The sequence below is a fragment of the Anser anser genome, assembly GCF_964211835.1.
Source record: "Anser anser genome assembly, chromosome: 1".
In the NCBI taxonomy this organism is placed as follows: domain Eukaryota; kingdom Metazoa; phylum Chordata; class Aves; order Anseriformes; family Anatidae; genus Anser; species Anser anser.
The window spans coordinates 23,981,303-24,003,665 of NC_139720.1; the positions used below are offsets into that span (position 1 = coordinate 23,981,303).

A 22,363-nucleotide genomic window follows, 5' to 3' on the forward strand; every position below is an offset into this window, starting at 1 on the left:
TTTTCAGACATGTCAAGTTGGTCTTAATTTTGCTAATGAAGAAGAAGCTAAACTATTCCGCAAAACAGTAACAGATTTACTTGGACGACGGCAGAGAAAATCTGGTAAATATTTAAATTAATCTTAAATTCAGGCTTGTTTATGTTGTTCTGGGGGGAGGCAGGAAATAAATTATATGTCTGAAAGCAACTGGAGGCTTTGCTGCCATATTTATATTTAGAAGTCATTGTGTTATGAAAGTGCTTCATCTCTCTATTTTACAAAAATAATATTTTTTTCTGAAATAACTTGGTGCTCCTTGCTATAAAGTCTCAGCTTGTAAGCTCTAAGATTGTGGTGTTTGAAAATATAGACCAGAAAGAAGCAAAAAGGGTAAGCTGTCAGTGGGAAAAAGGAGAAATCTTCCCGTAAGCTGTTTTCACATTTGATTAAACCCTATTTTAGCTCTGGGCTGTTTATAACGAATTTGTTTAAATTCAGCCCAAGTGGGTTGTAACAAAGATTTTACCATCTGGTATGTTCAGTAGTTCATGTGAATGAATTATTGGCATTGGTCCAGTGTTTAGTAGAGAAATATCTTCTATTCAAAACTAGTAATCTTGGCAGGGGCTGAGAACAGGAGACATAATGTGCCTATACTGTCCTTAGCAGCACAGGACGGTCTGAAGCACAGCATGCGTTTTGTCAGCTGCAGGATGCCTTAGGAACATGGTCAGTGTTTTAAAGGGAGCTCAGGCTTTCTCCAGATCTTGTCTTGGTCCTTTTCTCATAAACGACTTGCCTGTCTGACAGCCATATGACCATGAAGAGTAAGGTGATACAAAACATAGGTTGGATACACATGGATGTGCTTAGGCTTGCTGTAAGCCGTAGTGTGGACTTGTGTCTAAGCTATAAGATGCGTTTCTGTAGTCTGGCTTGGAATTGAATTGCACTAGCAATGCATGCAGCTAAGGCTGATGTAAAGGGCGGATGCCCTTGGAGTACCAGGGGCTTGCAAGTGTTCTCAGGAAGCTACAGGATCCATGTGGGTTTCATTCAGGGATGGTGGCTTAGGCACAGAGTATTTGTTCCAAAGCTTAGTTGTTTTCTTGAAGATGGTCTCTGCTTGAAACCAGAATATGTGCATTCTTGTGTGTCATTCTTCATTATCGTGTGTCTAAAACACTGTGCTGCAGTGCACAGATGTGACTTGGGAGAAAGGAAATAAGTATCTGCATGGCTGGCTATAGCAAACTTTGGTTGAAAATAGTGGTACAGTCAAACCTCCTGTTCACAGGATGTTCAGCATAGTTTTTCTTGTTTAATCTTTGAGTAAATGTATTGGCTTGTGTGCTCAAATCCATGCTGTAGTATGAGCTTATTCCATACATTCTGAAACGTATTAAAAGACAAACAACTCTGCCCCAAAATGCTTACAACTTGAAGAAAACTTTACTTAAAAAAAGGAAAGCTAAAATGCTCCACACTTTTTCTAACTAAGATCTGGAAAACAAGAATTAAAAACAGTTACGAGATTTTTTTTTTTAGTCAAGCCACCAGGTGGAATTTCCTATTTGTCATTCATAGGGACTGTTTCTAATTGTTCTCATATAATAACGGGCTTTGCATTTGTCAAAGGTAAAATGGATTTTCAGTTGGTGCGTGTACGTAGATTTTTATATAAATGCTTTATAAAAACATAATATGTGTAGGCTAAATTATATTGTACGCATAAGTTTATATATAATATTAATTATATTAAAGCTTCATGTATTATTTATATTAGATAAAAATCGTGTGTGTATTCTAACACATCTTAACTTCGAAAGCTGCAGTAATGGTTTGGCTTTCTTAATACTTTTTCTGTTTAATGGGATCTTTACTCCCATGCCTTCCAAAATATATTTCATTTCCTAGCAGTGCCACCTGATGTGCTTTTACTGAAATGAGTACTCTCTGTGATCACTTAGCAGCCTGTTACGCCATTCAGGGCTTGCTAGGAGACTTTACCAGGAGTCTTCTGGAAAGTTCAGGTTACAGGAAGGCAGCAAGAACAGCAGTTCTGGCTCAGAAAATTGTCTTGGTGCTGAGACTAGTATATGAAATATCATACAGCTGCAAGAAGAGGCAACAGTATTCTGCTCTTCCTCACTTGGCATGAAGTGCGTTCCAGTCGGTGTACAGACAACTCCTGAGTAAGTGCATCTGGAGTTCAGCAGAGGTGAAAGTAGGGCTCCAAACAGAGAATGTATGAGAGTTTACAAATGTACAAAATATTCAGTAGAGAATAGAATGAGAGAGAGAGGTTTTAATACCAGGCTGTTTTTTCATCTAGTTAAATTTTGATTTAAAAAAACTCATTAAATCCTTAACTATAGGTTAGAAAGAAATTACCATACTTAGTTAATTTCTCTGCTAGACTCACTTAAATAATCGCTCCATTTACTTCTTAAACGGATCCCAGATAGTTCCCCCAGTAAGCAGGATGAACACAGCATTTCTCCTCTGGGCCTGTCAGTATAGTCCATTCACATTTCGGGTATACTTGCATGTAGGTACCATTTGTTCTTATTTTTTTATCTTCTTGCCTCAGAAATGTTAATGTGTGTGTTCCACGCTCTGAGAGAATTTAGCTTTATTTTTAACTGCCTTTCAGAAGTAGGAGGTTTCAGTTTTTGTCTGATTCTTTGGCACCTTGTAGCTCAGGGGTGGGAGCTCTTTTAGCCCTCTCTGAAGCTCTCTGCTTCCTCCACAAGCTTTTAGCTCCTGCTGCCCTTCCTAATGCACTTCAGGCTGGGTATTGAATATGTACTAAATGGTACTGTTACTGCCTGGGAGGCAAGGGCATCTCTGCTGAGACTTGAATCCGATGCATGCTGAGCACTTCAGAGATCTCTTTCCAGGAATGCGTGCTGGTGAGAACAGGGTTTCTCAGACACAGGCAGCTGGTGAAGTTGATCTTTTGGATCAGTAGGCTTCTCCGTCTTCTGTCAGACCTCTGGTGAGGTCATCGGCACTTCAGAACAGGAGTTTTTGTTTCCTAGTCTGTAGTGGAAACCACAGAAAAACAGATCTAGTATCTTTTGGCCACAAATCATTATTCTTATCTAGACCCAGCAAAAATTGCGGGAAGTGTTTAAAGTGTCTTGCTTTGTTCTCCACTATTTTATCTCTTGAACTTTCTCCTAATGAAAATTTTAATAGGTTGCCATGATTTGGCACAAGGCCACTTAACATTTCCCGTGAATGCCTACTGCTTTGCCCGCTTCCCCTCCTGTGCCAAGTGGCTTGCCCTAAGTCCTGTGCTTTCCTTTTCAGTTTCAGAGCTGATGCTTCCTGGGTAGGACTGCAATTGTGCTCCAAAAGTTGAGCAGGTTTTTTTGGAGTCCAACACGAGTGGATTCTTAACCTAAATATTCTAGGAAGAGAAAACACAGTATTTGGCCAAAAAGCCCCTTTTTTGTCCCCCAGCCTTTCACCTCTGAAACTAATTTTCTTTGAACTGAGAGACAAGTGTCTTCTGAAGGCTTGCTCAGCAAAAGAAGATTCTTGAAGGGTTTTGGTCTTCTTCTTTTGGAGGTTCTCTATTCCCAACTGAAGATCATCAGCATGTGAGGCTGATTTGTCTTGCTCACCTATAATTTTAGATTTTGTTTTTTAAACATTGATAGGACAAGGTCAAGAATATCTCTGTAAGCACTGTCTCCCTTCCCCTTATGCTTGTGTCTGAAAAACACAACGGGTTAGCAGTTTTTTCCAGGACTTGTTGAAGATGAAAATGTCTGTTTAAAAATTCTTCTTAAGCTCTTAGGAGGCCCTGTTACATTTCAGATACTCCAGTACATTCGTCTATATAGAGCCATGTTTTTTTTGTGTGGTGAGATGATAGACCATGCTTGCGTGTATGGTACTGCTAAAGCCAGAAGCCTTCTGAATATCTGTGTAGGTACACAAGTGGTGTAAGTTTAACTGGACTGTTTTTGTTCAAAACTGTTTTGAAGGAAGGCTGCAGGTTGGGTAGATGTTGAGGTGTATAGGAACAAATACTAAGAGGGAAGTCTCCTTCAAAGGAGAATTAACCATTAGAGGCTGAGATTGATGAGGTATGAAATGATTACAACTACATTTTAAGCAGTCAAACCAAATTCTTCATAATCTGTGAAACAGTTTGGCTTTGTGAATAAAATATCATAAGGAGGTCTGAGTTCTGTTCGATGTTGTTCAGCTAGCTGCTGGGTAACAGGTAAAGTGTCTTGTGCTTCTGTGTCCCAGTTTCTTCACATAAAACCAAAAATAATTATAAAGTACATCTGGCTTTGTGGGAGAACGTTACTGTATCAAAGTATTTCCAATTAAATTGAAGGAGCAATCTCGTTTAGTGGAAATCAGAAACCGTAATACTTTGAAAATCTTGCTTTGATAGTTTGTACCAAAACAGCTGCTTTTTGAATGTTTCATCTTACTTTGTAGTCAAAATGTCTGAAATCAACTCACTAGCTATTTCCTTATGCTCCAAGTTGGCTTGCTTCAAATCAGTGCTAATTATCTAAAATGTGTTTTCATAATTCTGTAATGCTTAGCTTCTTTCAACTGTTCAACAAGTAGGTTTTAAAGATGGGTTGTTAGGTCTCAGCTCAAGATCACTGAAAGTGCCACTAGAAAGTTTAGAATGAATTTGTCCTGTGATACCAATGAATAAATAGTTCTTTTTCTTTTTCAACAGAAAAAAGAAGAGACCCACCAAATGGTAAGCTTTTTGTATGAACGCTGCATTTTATTTTTTTCCTACTGCTGTCACTTATGGTTTATGTATAGCTTTGTTTTGGACTTGTTCAGGATAGTCCTGTGGTAGCAAAAGCAGTAAACTCATATTCTGGAGGTTAGTATGTTTGTTTTGTTTCTGTTCTTTGGTATTTGTTTAGTTGTAGTGTGGAAGATTTGTGGCTGCTTAGCTGGCATTTGTAAAGGATGTTTTTGGAGAGGGGCATGTTTTCCTGTAAATAGGACAGAGGCCCTTCAGCTTAAGCTGTGAAAAAGGCTTTGTACCTTTCATTTGCTGCTTGGTCTTCAGAATATGCCTATAAAGAGTTGCTCTACAAAACATTGCTGAAATTCAAAGCTAATGTATTTGTCTAAAGGTGGGCATAATTGTAACTGATTTCATAAAATATGCATGACATTTTAATTTGTTTATCTGACTAACCCTGTAACTTAGCCTTTTAGAAATATGTCATATGTTTGTAAGAGTAAACTTCTTTTTTTTTCCACAAGAGAATATTTGAATTTATTTGTCTTGGGAGTACATCTCACTGACATGAATATCTTTCTGGTTTTAAAGTAAAAGATGGTTTGAAACTAAAAGAGGGGAGATTTGGATTGGAGGTTAGGAGGAAATTCTTCTCTCTGAGGGTGATGAGGCACTGAAACAGGTTGTCCAGAAAAGCTGGGGATGCCCCATCCCCGGAGGTGTTCAAGGCCAGGCTGGATGATGCCCTGGGCAACCTGATCTTGTGGATGGCATCCCTGCCCATGGCAGGGGGGGTGGAACTGGGTGATCTTTAAGGTCTCTTCCAACCCAAACCATTCTATGATTTCTCAGAACCATCATCATTAAATTCAAGGTAGAAGTCAAAACTATGTATCAATTTTATCCAAAATTTTACCATTTATTCTTAGATCAAGTGAAAAATGCACATCAGTGAATATCAAGTTTGGAGACTTTGATCTAATTATGACTCCACACTGAAGCTAAAAAGTGATTTCTCCGCTGATATTTCTGTTGATGCCTGTTTGCTGCTTAAGCAGGAATATCACCATCTGATCGTCTAGGGGTCCCTGAACCCCTATTGCCTGAGGTGGTGGTCTTAAGTTTATTCTAACCAAGACATCCAAGTGTCGCAGTAGGTCACCAAAATACTTAGTCCTTAACGAATCCTGAATTATGGGAACCACAGATATCCTTTCTCCATGCAATACATTTCTCAAAAAATTAATACACCTCTTTCATAAAGATTAATTTTGAGAAAGCTCAGGCAATCATCAGCTTAACCCAGGCATTTTTAGTATCCTTTCATTCAATGGTGACTAGGTTGCTTAGTTTTGAAACAATCATATTAATATCAGTCTAGTCTTATCTACTAGGTTTTCTGAGCTTTGGGAGGGTTTTAACTGTTGACCATCTTTGAGCAACATTTGCTTTCCATCACCTAGAAGTTCATTCCTGGTAGCGATGTCTGTAGAACAAAAAGAAAAGTGGTGATGACCACGCAGTGCCACCAGCCAGACCTCAGGCAAAAAAAAAAAAAATTGAGAAAAATAGTACTGAACTTGCATTAAGTTGCATTAACTTGCAAAAAGTACTGAACTTGCATTAATTGATCGCATCCACTTAGCCCGAATATTCTGTGGAAAACACAGGCTGATGCTCAGTGTTTCAGGTTTATAATCACTAGCCAAAACTCTGGTTTTTAGTAAACTGTTCTGCTGGGACATCTGTGGCTCTTCCATGATCTGTATACATTCCTCTTCTGGTTCTTTGGAGTGCTGCGATGCCTGCCTTCTCTGCTGACAGGTGTGGTCATGCTCGCTGTAGTCTCAGGTGAGACATGCTGAGGGCATAGGTTAGAGCCTCCGTTGGTTGTGACCTCCAGGCTGCAGCATTTGGAGTTCAGTCTAGAGCTGATCTATACTATATGTACCACCAGTGTGTAACAGGAGAGGACTTACAAAAAAAAACCAAACTGTTGTAGGGTCATCTGGCTTTTGTTATACTCCCCATATAAGTAAAATTGTCTTTTTTTGGGGGAAAAAAAGGAACACCTTTTTTGTATGTACTATGTATCAATACATAATTATCTTTAAATCTGAAAAACAAGAACAGGCACACTTCCATACTCGTATAATCCATGCTTTGAAGTATTGTGGGAATTCTGTTTTAGTGGTGCTTGATTATCTGGATTTTCTGCATGCATTGAAATAAATGGGGAGTTGCACAGAAAAAGCGCTCTTACTTTTTGTATGACGTTTACAATGGTACAGATTTAAGTTTGTGTTTTTTTTTAGAATTGCAGGATTAAAATCAAATTGGCATTAAGAGTTATGTAAAATGTATTACCCTGTAATTTCCTGGGATTTGTGTTCTACTCGCTTGTTATAGCTAGGTCTTTGTGCAAATCAAGGAGTTACTGTGGTCGAATTCATCTCTTAGTGAAGTTCTGGATGAAATAAGGATTTGTCAGAATTAGGTTTTGAGGGAATCTTTGAGAACCATGTGACAGAATTGTTTCATCTGTTAACTAGAACAGTTTGCATTTATTGTAGGGCTGTCAGTAGTCAGGGACAGATGTCTACAGTGGCTCTAAAATACAGAGAATTTCATAGAATTTATATTTCAAAATGTTCTGTACTACATTTTCTGGACCACCTTCTGAAGATGTCACAGATGCTGATACCAGTGGATGCCTACGGCCACTGTATTGTCAAGTGCTTCCTAACGATGAGCTGTATATGCCTCTCTCATCTTCACTTATTGAGCTCTCTATACCTGATGGGGAAGGTGCTTGTGTTTTGATGGGAAAAATTTTACTGGATATAAATATGGCAGTTCTGGAAGAATACAATTCTTTCCAAGGTATTTTCATCCCTCGTGGACATCTGAGGTGTAAACCTGATGGTAAGAGTAACTTTCATCGTGAAGAGTTTGCTGTGGTCTCTGGTGTGAATATTATTAGACTCAAGGAATTAGGCAATCAGTCCTTAATTTGAGCTCAGCTGAACAAAAGTTTATTTTGCAAATCGCTGCTTCTTTATACTTGTTAAAACCAGTTACAGTCAGTTTAAGACTTTAGTCCTTGCAAATACACCTTTTTGCATTTAAAGAGTTGAGACTCTTGAGAAGAATATCAAGAACTCACTAGCAGTTTTCAGTGCAAAGGTACATATTTATTCCTGAATGTCAGTATAGCTTTTGAAACTACGAATATCGCTGTAATATTGAGAAGGTATAATATTGGTGACTGAAGTGAGAATCAACTCCTACAGTATTTTTTCTTTTACAATCTAGTGAAATTTAGACTGTAGGTTTCAATTCATCCTGAAGGTTGGTTTAACACCACATTGTTAAGTTTTGGGTTGATTAAATTCACCAACTGTTGAATATTCTGTGAACTTCAAGTGCGCTTTTAACAACACAAATTGTGCGTAGTTCTACGTGGTCAGTCTGTGTTTTGTATTCTCAAAGGATAGCTGTCTAGATCATAGCACCTCTAGATCAAAGCATTTCTTTGTAGTAGAAAAAACTTTAGAAATTCTTGGTCCTGCAGTTTACATTCAGTTTTAAAAACTTGTCCTCTAAGACTGTCACGGGAATGTAGGAGTTGTCGTGTTTTTAGATGAGTTTTGTCTAGCCCTGTGTCTTGTTTCTGTTCATGTTTCTTGTTCTTGTCAGTACTAGATGCTTCCCACCGAAGTGTTATGCTGCAAACGTCAGATAATTTATCTTTCATTGTCTGCTTCTCCTTTTTGATTCAGAGTTTGGAATGTGAAAGCAGCTTGTTGGCGCTTTCAGAATGCGTAGAATAATTCTGAATAATCAATATTAAAAAAATTAAAAAATAACAGTTATGAAAAAATCAAAATAAGGTTCTGATTCACTTAACAAAAGCTGTACTTTTATCGTACACCCAGTAAAGTTGGATGCAAGAATCTTACTTTAATTGCTAACCATTAAATAGTAACTCAGAGTATGCTTTTCAAACTATTTCTGGACAAGCTGGTCTTAAGTAGACCTGCTTAATTTCAATTTTGGAAGAATGAGATTGCTTATTCTTCTAGCAGGATTCTTTAAAAATACACGTATGTGTGTGCGCAAATACACACATGAAAAATGCATAAATTGCCTCATAGTATTTAAATAGCATTATCACTTCCCTTATGTCAAGAGTTACTTGCCATCAAAACTAAAAAATCTGAGTGGAAAATATTCTAGGTATGTTTATTTGCTATAATATTACAAAGGTAACATAATACTAGAATGGTAAAATGGGCAGGAGTGTAATTCAGATACATTTTAAATAACGAGATTAGTAATTCAGAGTTCTTTATAACAAAGAACAAGGCTTGAGAACATAATTCACAGAGTGTTTACTTTGTTTCTAGTATTGCTTTTACTGTCACAAGCTCTGTTTTTCATCTGGGACTTGGATTGTTTTCCAAACCTGTCAAAAAGAAGTAAGAACTCCTGAATAGCTCTATAAATGCTGTCATATCTTTGAAGACAACAGTATTCCCACATGATGCTTATTAAGCAAAGGTTCCCTCTCCTTTAAGATGCATTTATTGTACTGCCAAAGGTAGTGGCATGCTGGGTGTTGCTGTTCATGGCACTCAATTTTAAGTCTCATCTAGGATGGTAGTTATACCGGTATTGTGTACAAGTGCATATATTAATGGCTCATTTCATGTATTCTATGCACATGAAAACCCTTTAATTTAGAATTAATTTCTTTGCCAATTTTGCGGAAACAAAATTCTAGCTTTTTTCGCCATTTCTCTGCTCTAGCAATGCCTCTTTTTCTTCAGTAAGTAACTTATAATTATGCATCTGACATCCAGAACCCAGTCAGATGCATGTGGTACATAAAGCTGTGGCTACAGTACAAGCATTTTGCCACATGCTCACGCACACACAAAAAGTTGTTGGTTAAATATTGTTTAAATACAGCTTTGTTGAAACACGTTATTAAAAGTCCTGTTCTTTTATCTTCACAGGCCCAAACCTACCAATGGCAACTGTTGATATCAAAAACCCAGAAATTACAACTAACAGATTTTATACTCCACAAGTCAACAATATTTCATATACCAAAGAAAAGAAGAAAGGAAAAACTAAAAAGAGAAGATTGACAAAGGCAGATATTGGAACACCATCTAACTTCCAGTAAGGACTGACTTTCTTTTAGTTTTGTCAATTATACATGGGTTTTAAATGTGTTACCATTGTGTGTAAACTGACCTACCGTGAATGCTAGTTGGCATGTTACAGGGTTTAAAAATTTAGATACAGGTGAGAGTTTACTGAATCTGTACATAAAATGTAACCTGCCGTCCTAAAATAAATTAATTTAGCTGTATAAAGATGCCTTGCTTAAGCTGTCAGCTCAGCGTAGACTCCTCTTAAATTCACCCTCAACGGTCAACTCTTAAACTCCGTTATTCTTACAGCTATACATGCTTAACTGTGCATTGTCAAACCGGTCCTGACTTGTCATAACAGCAGCAATGACATAGCCATATTATCTCTAACTTTGTAAATTTAATTATTCTGGTATGTGGGCTAGCACCCGTACCTAGCGATGAAAGTACAACATGCATGTATATACCTTTTAGGAACAGGTTGTTTTTTCGAGTATTTCTTAGATGTCTTTGTTCTTTTAGTTATCTGTAATTTTAAGCTTCGCTTTGATGAAAGTTGCTTTTGGTCAGCTTACTGAATTAACTATTGTTTTTCCTGAATTATAATTTGGCAACTTAATTTTCTGCCTTTTGAAATCAGTGTACTTTATTTGCTAAAGCAACAGCAATTTAAAGAGCTCTAGTTAGTTACAGGAAAGATCAGCTTCTGTGAAGTGTTGGAAAACCGGCATGGGATTTACATGCCAAATGAAAGTCTTGTTCTTTCAAACCATTATTTTGCATCACTTCCACTGACATGCTTTTCCAGAATAAAATTCAATAAAAGTAATGCCAGTATTACTAGTTATGATAATGTTGTTGCAGTGTTTTGAGTCTTCTGTACAGAGTGCACAGGGAACAAAAGGAGAGATGGGTTAAAATGCGTCCCTGTTCAGACTGTGCTTAGACAGGTCAGACCTCAACCATGTTTCTTCTGACATGAGTATTGGTGAAGGGACATCTATTAATGTCACTTAATACCAAACAATGAAGAAAAGGATGAAGAGAGACATAAGGAAACTTCAATACTGATTTGTAGCTGGTCACTGCTGTAGCTCTACTGATGCAGACGTCAGTGTAGGTGGACTACTGCAAATAAAGATTTGCATTCGTATAACTTACCTCTGATCAGTACTTGTGGAAGGGTGTTCAGTGGTGCAGATATAAACAAAATTTGTTGCTCTTGTCTTTTCGGTTCTGATAATTGTGGGACGCTTTATGGGCATTCACAGAATATTAAAACAGTCCTAGAAAAGCTGAGAATAAGATAAAGTATTCAATGAAGTGCAAACAAAAGATGTCTTCTAGGCTATGTCAAGATTTGTACATAGACTAGCTTTAAATGTAATTTCAAATTGCAAATGGTAAACCTTTGGAAAAGAAGCTTGAAAGTCTCTGTAGGTCCGATTAAGGTCTAGTTAAGTTTCCTGTAGAGTACAGCAGAGTATCATCTTACTATATAAAATAGTTGTAGTTGCTCTTTTTGTACAAACATATGGAAATTACTGTTTGGTGATGTTTAGCAAACATGCCATTAGGAAAAGCTGTATGCAGCTTGATCTGTGATACTGGTGAAGACCAACATTTGCTACTACTTATGCCAGAACAAAGTTGCAATCGGAAGTAGAATTATTGAATTGCTTCTGCTAGTCAGATGTTGACTTCTAGTGCTTTTAGGAAAAATAAAATAAAAATCAAACTACACTTAATGTAACATTGCATGTGCTCTTCTAAATAACATAAGAATTGCAGTTTTCCTAATAAATACACATTTTATTTTAAAAGACCTGTGAAAATGTGTTAGTGTATCCAAGTAACTTATTTACCTCTGTTTGAGGGTTGAAAAATAAATGAGAAGTAATACTAACATTGATTATAAGATATATAATCTTTAATATCAATTAAGTGCAACAATCTCTGAATCACATAATCACAATCTCTTGAAAGAGCATTGTGAAATTAATATAAGTATGCAGAGATGTATATGTAAAATTTTATTTGCTGTTAAATTTCTATTAACTTGCCAAAAACAGTTAATCCATTGTAACTAAATGTCTAATTTATGTGAAGCCAGCTTATCATCCAGAATAATACATTAATTGACAAATCGTCCCATATTTTGCTAATAAAAAACATTTAAATATTTAGGCAAAACAGAGGGCTTTCCTTTTTTCTGTAGCAGACCATTTATTTTCCTTCTTGCCCTTTGAACTAAGTAATCAACTAACTACAGTTATAACAAGACCAAAAACTGAATGTGGGGCCTCGGTATCCTCAATAAAAAAACCTAGTGCTTAGTGTTGGTACTAACAGTAGCTTCAGGTCTGTCTATGAAGACTAAATTCCACCCTTGATCGATATGCAGTCCTTCCATCTCCATAAGTATGTGCCACAGGGTGGCACGGAGCCTTAATGTTTTGCCACAGGCTATATATAGCCTAATGGGGGAAACTACTTCGCCACTTGGTCTTTTTGATATAAGATAGAACATGGGAATAATTGGGGGTTTTGTTATTCCTTTCTGAAGTGGAGCACTGAGGAGTAAGAATTGCTTAGTGTCTTATTGGGCTGAAGGTAGAATCTGGTATTAATCCAGTTAGCTGGGTGTCCGGTTATTTTAGTTAACAAGGTCCTTTTTACTCTGATTAAATGGACTTTTCTGCTTTTTTAGACACATTGGACATGTTGGTTGGGATCCAAACACAGGTTTCGATGTAAGTAATTTGATGTTTTTCAAGATACCAAATGATTAAAGCTTTAGCGGCTTTTTAATGTAAGTTTTGAAGATTGGAATCAAATAAGTTAACTGCACATCAGACTAGTTATAGATTGTGTGATCCTGTTATGGGATTCAAACAGACATTGGAGTAGAAGGGAATAAGAGGGATTTGGGATTGAGGGCAAAATATTTAAAACTTAAGTTGATATGCAAGGTCCTTTCCTTTCTTAAAACAGACCTTGCTGACTGAAAAGTCAACGCAGAGACATGTAGTTGTTTTAGCTGTCCCACTAAACTGTATAATTTTTTTCCCCATTACAAGTTATATTTTAAAAACTTCTATGTCAAGCTGCTTAAAACTAATGTATCTGACTTGCAGGTGAATAACTTGGACCCAGAACTGAAAAACCTGTTTGATTTGTGTGGAATTTCAGAGGCTCAACTAAAAGACAAAGAAACTTCAAAGGTCATATATGATTTCATTGAAAAAACAGGAGGTGTGGAAGCAGTTAAAAATGAACTGCGCAGACAAGGTAGGTGTTCTCTTATTTCCACAAAGAATTTTGAAAGGTGTTTTTTGTCTTAAGGATTGGAATAGAAGCTGTTGGTCAGCAATTCTTGATATATCTTCTTCTTAATCTGGATTTCATGCCACCACAGATGCATTGAATTTCATGTTTCTGTACACCATACACCTTGTAAAAATGCCCACGCATGAGTACTTTCCCATTAAGGATAGGATTGGACCCATGTCAGTTAAATAATTGCCAGTAACACTTAGTCTAACTGCAAAGCTATGCATGTATTCCATACAGATTTTTCAGACTGCAAATGTTGCATATTTATTTATAATCTTGGTCTTATAAATAAATTAAAACCTTAGAAGCAATATTGCTGTTGTCAGATATGGTAGTAGTACATGGCTGACAGATGTGTGTGGTGTCTCTCTACCCTGCCAACACTGTAATGTGTGCCTTGAAAAAGCTAGAGACCTGCAGATCTTATGTAAATATTATTTAAAACAAAGGAAAGCTTTTCTAGTTTAAAGGAAAAAGTACTAGTTTTGATGAGGAAGATCTGATTTAGGTTTCTGCTGCAAGATAATTCTCAAATAAGCTATTTCCTGCCTAACCTTTGAATGTGATCTCAGCTGATGTGTTAGATGCTTTTGCTGCAATATCGCAAGTCAATCTGAAAATTAGGCTGCCAATATAAAAGTTCTAAAAATTCACCTAGACCACTTCTCAGGAGAAACAAGAAATAAATTGTGTTGGAATTATAGCAGTTTGAAACTGGTGAATAAATTGTTTGAGAGTCTGAATAGATGTAAGTTCAGGGTACAATGACTTGTTACATTTATTCCTAGGTCCCCCACGTTGGAGTGGTATGTATTTGAGCTGTCATCTGAGCGTATGCTGCTGTGTGATTTTCTTCCTAGACAAAAAACCTTAGTTGACATCTGTTTGACTGCAATACTAAAAATTATAGCCAAATTTCATAGATAAATTGAAAGCAAAATTTCAGTTGCTTTTTTCTCAGCAACAAGTCTGTCATTTTTTTATATAATCTTAACTCTGTTAAAATGTGTACAGAGTTGTTGATCTAAAACTGTTGATCTTTAAGTTAGACTAAGATTTGCCTCGGAGCTTTAAGACTGGCTTAAAATACTTTAAAAATGCCATTTTTCTGTTAATGTGTGTATTAACTTCAAGTTGTGTCCACTTGCATGTATACAACTGAAAGAAAAGCTGCCTCGTCTTTAATGTGCATGATAATAATCTACCTCTATGCTTTTTGGTAGAGGTAGACACAAATATTAACAGTATTTCGGTGGTTTTGTCCACAGTTATGTGATTTGTAGGTTTTACTGCTGTTTGAAGTGTTTTTTTCTCAACTGAAACACATTTTCCTGTTTTATTGCAAGAATTTCTGTGCTTAAGTGTTCAGAGAGTAACAGACACTTTGTTTTGTTGTGATGGTTTTTTTTCCTGCTCTTTCCCTAGCTTTGGTACTGTTGGTTGTTTTTTAGTGACAATACCATCAACAGAAGGTTTTACAAACTTTTGTGTTAATAGCTGTGTAGCACTTATAAAAAAAAATATTTTCTTGTTTTGCTGCTTTTTTGTTTGGGGGGAAGGGAGAGAGGATGATGTAATGGTTCTCCATCCTTGCTGCTCCTCCTTCTTTTCACTTCAGTCCAGATAAGTGTGTAAAAAAAGAAAAACAAACATCCAACTTCCTGAACTGTATTTCCACAGTTTGGAGGTGCCATATTGCTCTAGGCGTGATGCAGATAAAAATCCTTCCCCCCAGGAAAACTTAAGCCTTGTGTTCAAAATCTACAGGCACCACGAACTCTGGAGTATGATCACGTTGCATCTTTTCAGTAATGCAGCAAAAGTGTAGTGCTTGCAGAGTAAGTAAGACTTGAAAATACTGGCCTCCAATGGCCAGGAAGGAAATAACACCCTTATCGACCAATAAGGGGAGGTAGATTTTTTGTGGTTGTTCTTGATTTTCTTTTAATCAAGAATGTTGGCAGTATTTCTCCTGTAAATATGTGAAGTTTGAGAGGAGATGAAGGGGTATGTCTCAGATGAGTAGGGAAGGAGGTACAGTGTCTCTCCTTCTGCCTCAAAATCACTCTTCTAGGGCTTTCCAGTACAGACAGACTGCTTTCTCAGCTTGTAACAGGATAGAAGAAGTAAAGAAGCATCATCCTAAGGGTAATACCCTTTTTGTTATCAAAGCACATGAAATCAAATGTGAACTTTCTTAATAATCCGGGTGCTGTCATATAACTGAGTGGTTATGGGCAGCAGCCACACCACTTACATTACCACAAGCCATTAGATGCTTGATGGCAGAGGAAATGAAACTGTGTTATTTAAAATGCCATTAGCAAAGCAAGTACGTTTCAAGGCCAAATCATATGGAAGTGATCCTGTGTTGAACAAACCCTGAAGGTGTTCTCTTCCTATAGTCCTTCCCATAAATGTTGTTGGAACAAATTTTCAGTAAATTCTGATCTACAGATTTTTTTCTACTGGGTGGGACAGAATGTTGTATATATGTTCACTCAGATTTTTCAAGCCTATCTCAGAGCAGCTGCTGTTGGCAAATAAAGATTGAGCAAAGGTATGTTTGCTAATGACTGCCACTTTTTTCAAGCTCAATTTGTCTGTATACCTAGAATAAGATACAGACCTATAAGATCATCCTCATGTTTTTATGGCATAAAACAGGTTTTTATGACAGGTTTAGAAACACCATGATGAGTTCTTTCATTGCAACAAACTAAAAGAAACATTCACATTGTTTGGAAGGACAGAATTCCTAAATGAGTATTAGATCATGTTTGTTTGTTTTGCTCTTAAAAATAGGCGTATTTGCCAACGCACAGAGGAAGTCAACTCTGCTACACTGAAGCAATAGTTGATGAAGAGAGATGAGGTTTTGCTTCTCTTTTGTGTTGCCTATGGAGGAAACTGCTTCATTAGACTGAAGCTTTTCCCTGGTCTGTCACCATTAACTTGAAATGCTGTTACCAACAATGCCACTTCAGTGTTTGGCTTCGCAGTTGCTGCTAGGCTGTTTTAGGGTGCAAAGGCATAGAGTTAAACACAGTGATAGAGTATGTTCAGCATTGTATCCCCCCTATCCCTAATTGTAATGCATTAGTATTTTTTGAAGCATCATCTTCCAGTAACAAAACAAACAAAAAACACCTTGCTTTTGTTCCCTAATCAAATAATAGGTGACCTGTAAAGTGGAAATTCTGTATTTCATTTTAAAGGAGTTTTTAAAGCCTCTTTCCCTTTTCTTCTGGCCTAGTTCAGCAAAACTTTAGTGTTTTGAATTTTTTTCTGCATTTTGTCATGGGAAATTGAAATGCTGACTTAAGATACACTTGTATTATGAAGGACATTAACCACACTAAAATTAATGACCCAGCCAGTGTTGTGACTTCAGTCGTTGTATGTACTGCACTTGCTCCCTGCAGTGTTGCAGCCTTTACGAGAGTTTCCAAAATACGTGACAGATATAGGGACTATATTCAGCGTACTTCGTATTCATGCAAGCATAGCTTATATTCAGCTATCTTCAGCTTAATTCAGAGTTGGTAAATCTTGTACGTGCACAGAGATCCTTGCAAAAGTCAATGCAGACCCTTTTTTTCTTCTGCCAGACTCTGAAAGACTTGTGAGTACTGAGCATCATGTAACTGTAAATTATTTTGTTCTGTTTCAGCTCCACCTCCACCACCACCATGCAGAGGAGGACCCCCGCCACCTCCACCACCACCTCCCCATAGTTCAGGCCCCCCTCCTCCCCCTGCTAGGGGCCGAGGGGCGCCACCTCCACCTCCCTCAAGAGCTCCAACAGCAGCACCTCCACCCCCACCTCCATCTAGACCAGGTGCAGCAGTGCCCCCACCTCCTCCCAACAGGATGTATCCTCCTCCACCACCAGTGCATTCATCATCTGCGCCATCCGGCCCTCCTCCACCGCCGCCACCACCAAGTGGGTCGTCTGCTCCCCCGCCGCCACCGCCTCCTCCACCTCCTCCCGGTCCTCCACCGCCACCCGGCCTTCCTTCAGAGGTCGACCACCCGCTTCCAGTTCCTGCAGGAAACAAAGCAGCACTCTTAGATCAAATCAGAGAAGGAGCCCAGTTAAAGAAAGTAGAACAGAACAGTCGACCAGTGTCCTGCTCAGGAAGAGATGCGTTGTTAGACCAGATACGACAGGGTATACAGCTGAAATCTGTGAGTAAAACTTTCTCATCTAAGTCCTTTGGGAGTTGCAAATGGCTGCAGTACTCCAATATCAGTAGTAACTTGTGGCTTTGTTTTGGGCTCTGTCATAATTCATTGAGTTTTTGAAATCATACTCTAAACAATACTATTGGAAAAATGCTCAGTATGTGTACTGTCTATGGATGAGTACTGATGAACGAAATTATCCTTGTTTCAAAATCATTTCTCACTTTTCAGTCAAGCTTTAAGCATAAATACTACAGTAATGATACCACAGTATCACAGCTGCGAAGAACTTTTGCAAGAACTACTATGAAAGATTGCTGATGTCATGAATGCTTCAGTAAAATCTTCTAAACAACTGCAGGGGATGAGTTCAGCAGTAATGGTACTTGAAAGCAATCACTAGAATTACTTAACTTTTTAAAAAGTTAATCTTGAGTATGGACTAACTAAAGTTGTACTATATGACAAAAGAGAATAGTTCAGCTTTTTTATAAGTAAAAGCTTAGCTTGGGCTAAAGAAACTGTAGTTTCACTCTTTCTTCTGGCTGAACATAAACTCATCAATTTTACGGATTTTTTCAAGAAATACACATGTTCTGTTTTTCTAATTGCGTCGTCATAACTTTTTTTTTTCCAAGGTATCTGATGGCCAGGAGAGTGCACCACCTACACCTGCACCCACCTCAGGAATTGTGGGTGCATTAATGGAAGTTATGCAGAAAAGGAGCAAAGCCATTCATTCTTCAGGTAAGTCTGATGGAATTTTTCTGATTTCAAGGCATCAGATTTTCAAGTGTTAACATTTCTATTGACATAAAACATTGGGGGAAAGAGCATGGATTTCAGCATGTAGTCAAATACAGAATGCTCTAGGCAGATCTCTAGTGATGATTCAAGTGGGTGCTTTGTGCCACTTTAAATTACTGGTGTATAGTAGTTTGCAGTGATAATGAATTTTAAATTACTAATCAAGGTTAGTATCCTTTATAAAATGTTTTTACAACTTATTTTGCCCATGAGATATGTGATTAATTTTTTTCCTCATAATATTTTGAAAAGAAGGGTTTTAATACTCTGTTTCTAGAAGCCAGGGCTCTTGCAGAGGCTCATGCGCTTAAAACTGTGGCTTTCAAGTGTGCTTTGGATGCCACCTGCTGGATAATAAACAGATAACTAGTGATACTTGACAAGTCCCATACTAGTACTGAACTGCTTCTTCAGTCTTGAGTGCTTGGAAAAAGTAAGGATGGAAGATTTGCATCTCTCCTTGTAATAACAGCTTAAAAAATAAAATAAATGCAGTGCAGTAGCCACAGTGCAGCTGTTGAGTTACACCTCTTCTTCTTTGATAGATTTTTTTTCTTCCAGAGCTTACATTAGTATCAGACCTGCATTTGCAGTCTGCAGACCATTTGACAATTAAACGCAGTTTGATTTGTGCCTGTATGTGGTAATCTCCAGTTTTGGTGCTTTACGCAAATTAAACACCGGAAGCGTGCTAAATACACCATTTTCTGGAGGGGGGAGTGCTCTTGCCTAACAAATCAGTAGTTTATATGTATCGTAACTTAAAAATTGTAGCATGCTAAAATTAAAAACAGTGGAAGGCTGGATAAAGTTAACAACAAAATTGATGTTAAAGTTGATGTGCACTGTGCAGTCCAGAATATTCCAGTAACCACAACAGTCTTTAGCTCACAAAAATATTTTTTATCTGCTTGTACAGTAAACCGAAATCCTGTTAGAGAATAAACATGGGGAAACAGTTCTTATGTTTTAGTAATTAATCTATCTTAAGTTTAAAATTCAATCTGGAACAAGCTGGCCTTTCTCACATCTCACATTCTCTAAAAAAGAGTAATAGTAAGTATGACATGAGAATTTGATTATTTCTTTCAGCAGAAAACAAGATAAAAATTTCCTACCTGGGGAAGGGAATGAGAAAGGAAACGTAATTTTCAACCAGTATCAATCTAAACTGAACATCACGTCTAGCAATCTTAAAATATAATATTACCAGGTGTCTTGTCCTGACCTTCAACTGATTGTTCTTTTTCAGAATGTTGTGGGCGAAATTGGTAGCACTTCTGTCATATTAATTTGGTGCATGCAATGACTTGCTTTTCCTGTTTTTTAGATGAAGATGAGGATGAAGATGATGAAGAAGACTTTGAAGATGACGACGAATGGGATGATTGATCATATATTATATTATATATATATATTTTTTAAGGTGAATGATATACTAAACACTACTTTCTGTCTATGGATTCTGTAAAATTATCATGTAAATGTTCTACCAATTTGCTGTATATTTTTGTTGCCTTTTGCTTTTTTATTAATCTGTGCAATACCTCATTTAATCTGTAAAGGTTTGTCATAATCCTCTACAAAGCTACTCCCTGTTAATGTGTGCAAGTTTACACCTGGATGATCATGTACATGTGAATACTTTCCATTCCATCAGTAAGGGAGTTTAAATGTAATATGTGAGACTGACGAAAACCTTAATGTAATTTAGTTATAATGCAAGAAGGAAAACACTATTTTCATACCCTACTTTTTCTGTATCTAAATTTTCTTATTAAAACCTAGTATAGCACTATGTTCTTTAAGTGATGCAGCTCTTAGTTTATTTAGCCCCTTCATTTCAAATGCAGTGCTACATGAATGTTGAGGCTGGTTTATACTATTGCGTGGTTTCAAATACATCACAACATTGCAGTTCAAATCTTAGCAGTATGCTTTACGTAAAACAAAATCACAACGGAAATGCACAGCTAGTTGTGAAGATTACCTTGCCCTAACTGTAGCAATACTGACTGCTATCGAACGGCAGTAGTAATTGAATACTATAATTAGGGAACTCTCTATCTGAGGTCAAACAGGGTGGCTTTACGTTGTAAGTGATAAAGGCATATTTGATGCAGACCAGTTCAGTCCTATTTTTTTCCAACTCTTGTCTTTCAGAATGAAGAAATGTAAATTACTGGGGGCTATACTGGAGACTGGCAATTGCTACAGTTTGATTTATTTTTTAAATCATTTTTATGTGGTTTTCAGGCTGAAGGGCTGCGTTTAATGCTTGCTTCAATAATGTTTAATTACTTTTTTTTTTAAATTTGTAGGGCATTGGTGTACTAATAAAGTAAACATAAGTGGGATTACTTTGCAGTCTTTGCGTTATGGTACATAACAAATGCTAAAGCACCAATCCTACATCCGAAAAGTTGGAAAGCCATTAACTCACAATGTACAGTTTGACTACATACTGAACTTTATGGCAATATTCTGTTCTCATACGTTGGCTTTAAGACCAAGGGTTGTGATGAAGATCAAGAACCCTATTCACAAGAGTACTATTTGAATAAGTGGACAGAAAATGGAATTCTCATTTCACAGCTCACACGTTTATATGTTGTACTTTATAGTGCAGTAAACCTTGGCATATCTGCCTATTACAAAATACTAATCTGTGCTGTGCAGGTATTTAATATCTGCAGCATAAATTACTGTACTTACTGTAATTTTCAGGTAGAAAATCTGTCTAAAAACACTATCTGACACAGAATGTTTAGTTAAGTCAGTCATATTTGGAGCATAGTTAATGCATAGTGTCCTGGGCCATGGACTGTAGTCAAGGTATCAAACTCAATTTAAGTTATCGGAATTGTATCGACTGAAACCCAGCGATGACCTGATCTTGACAGGCTGGACCTGCATGATACGGCTTGGATTTCTAACCCAGTTATAACCTAGTCTTTAGCAAATTAATTTAGTTATGTGAGAAGAAAGGAAAGTTGCTGAAAAGTAGTGGGAGGGGTAAGGTTGTAGTTAAATTTTTCAGAGGATGCTACTTCCTTCCGAGAGTAATTTAAGCACATAACACTAGGAAAAACTATTTCCAAGTGATGTAATTTCCTTGCGGTAACTCTTATTGCACTCTGCTGCTGGAAACACTTCCTACGAGCTTTGCTGCTGTAATGGCTTGAGCATTGGATCAAGTGCAAGTGCAGCCAGGGGTAGCTAATGGCAGCGGAGTTAAGAATTCGTGTAGAAGGAAAATATTTGTATGGCTTTCATATAAGTTCTGGTACTGCTCCCTCTTTTTTATTGCATATAGGGCATTTTGAAATTAAGCAGATGAGGCCTAGAGGTTTTCCTAACATGCTACTTACTAGATATGTTTAGCTGTTATGTTCCCGGAGTTGGAGTTTCTGTAATATAGTTAATAATTAAGCATCACAGTTCATTAATCAAATTTCTGTTCCAGGTTTTGAGAGCTCTAAAGTTACGTTATTGAGTAAAACTTTAATTTGTAGATACTGGCCAAAGAAAGCTTCTGGTTTTTCGTTTCCTTTTACTTCATGCAGAAAGTACACTCATATTCTGTGGTGTCCAGGTTAATATTTACTTTAAAATAGTGTATGTACATGACAAATTTCGGGCATAAAGACTGCAACGGCAGTTAAGTTAGTCATAACTGCATGCTTCAGCACTCCGCCACTTGCACTACGAGCAGAAGATAGCATTTCATGATACTGGTGCATTGTTGCTAAACATTGTAATGAAGGCCTCTTGTATATTCTGGTTAAATGACTGTCCAGATAGCCTTAGCAATTAACAAACTAGCATGAGGCTTTTGTATTTCAACACTCTATGTGCATAGACAATATCAGCTAGCCACTTGTACGTATGAAATCCGTAAGAACTTCTCAATCATTCAGTTTTCCATTTATCAAACTGAAATTTTTAGTATGTGAATTTTTGAAATGTACAGTGAATAGGATGTTGCACTGGTGGCAATTCATCATGGAGCATAATAAAATTAATTTGACCCAACTAGTGTAAAACTGTGTGGTTTTTAAGTGCTAATTGTGGCGCAGCTTTTAAAATAGATGTACATCTTGCTTACACGCTTCAAAAGTCGTTTTGGTTGCCTAGC

At 37.2% G+C, this 22,363-nt stretch overlaps 2 protein-coding genes across 3 annotated transcripts in view; both read left to right on the forward strand.

The window, feature by feature from the left end:
- The window catches only part of POT1 (protection of telomeres 1), a 629,477-nt gene extending 624,112 nt beyond the window's left edge, over window positions 1–5,365 (forward strand). Inside the window, exon 21 of the transcript XR_014578164.1 lies at window positions 5,353–5,365. The gene's annotated coding sequence lies outside the window, so the exon portion shown is untranslated. The remainder of the gene's footprint in view (window positions 1–5,352) is intronic.
- The window catches only part of WASL (WASP like actin nucleation promoting factor), a 49,802-nt gene extending 27,542 nt beyond the window's left edge, over window positions 1–22,260 (forward strand). For both annotated transcript variants that reach the window (XM_083820264.1, XM_083820265.1), the window contains 8 exons: window positions 8–104; window positions 4,706–4,729; window positions 9,751–9,919; window positions 12,605–12,647; window positions 13,032–13,185; window positions 16,904–17,421; window positions 18,057–18,165; window positions 19,556–22,260. In XM_083820264.1, coding sequence (XP_083676390.1) covers window positions 8–104; window positions 4,706–4,729; window positions 9,751–9,919; window positions 12,605–12,647; window positions 13,032–13,185; window positions 16,904–17,421; window positions 18,057–18,165; window positions 19,556–19,617 — 1,176 coding nt within the window. In that variant the 3' untranslated portion in view covers window positions 19,618–22,260. The remainder of the gene's footprint in view (window positions 1–7; window positions 105–4,705; window positions 4,730–9,750; window positions 9,920–12,604; window positions 12,648–13,031; window positions 13,186–16,903; window positions 17,422–18,056; window positions 18,166–19,555) is intronic.
- Window positions 22,261–22,363: the final 103 nt, after the last annotated feature.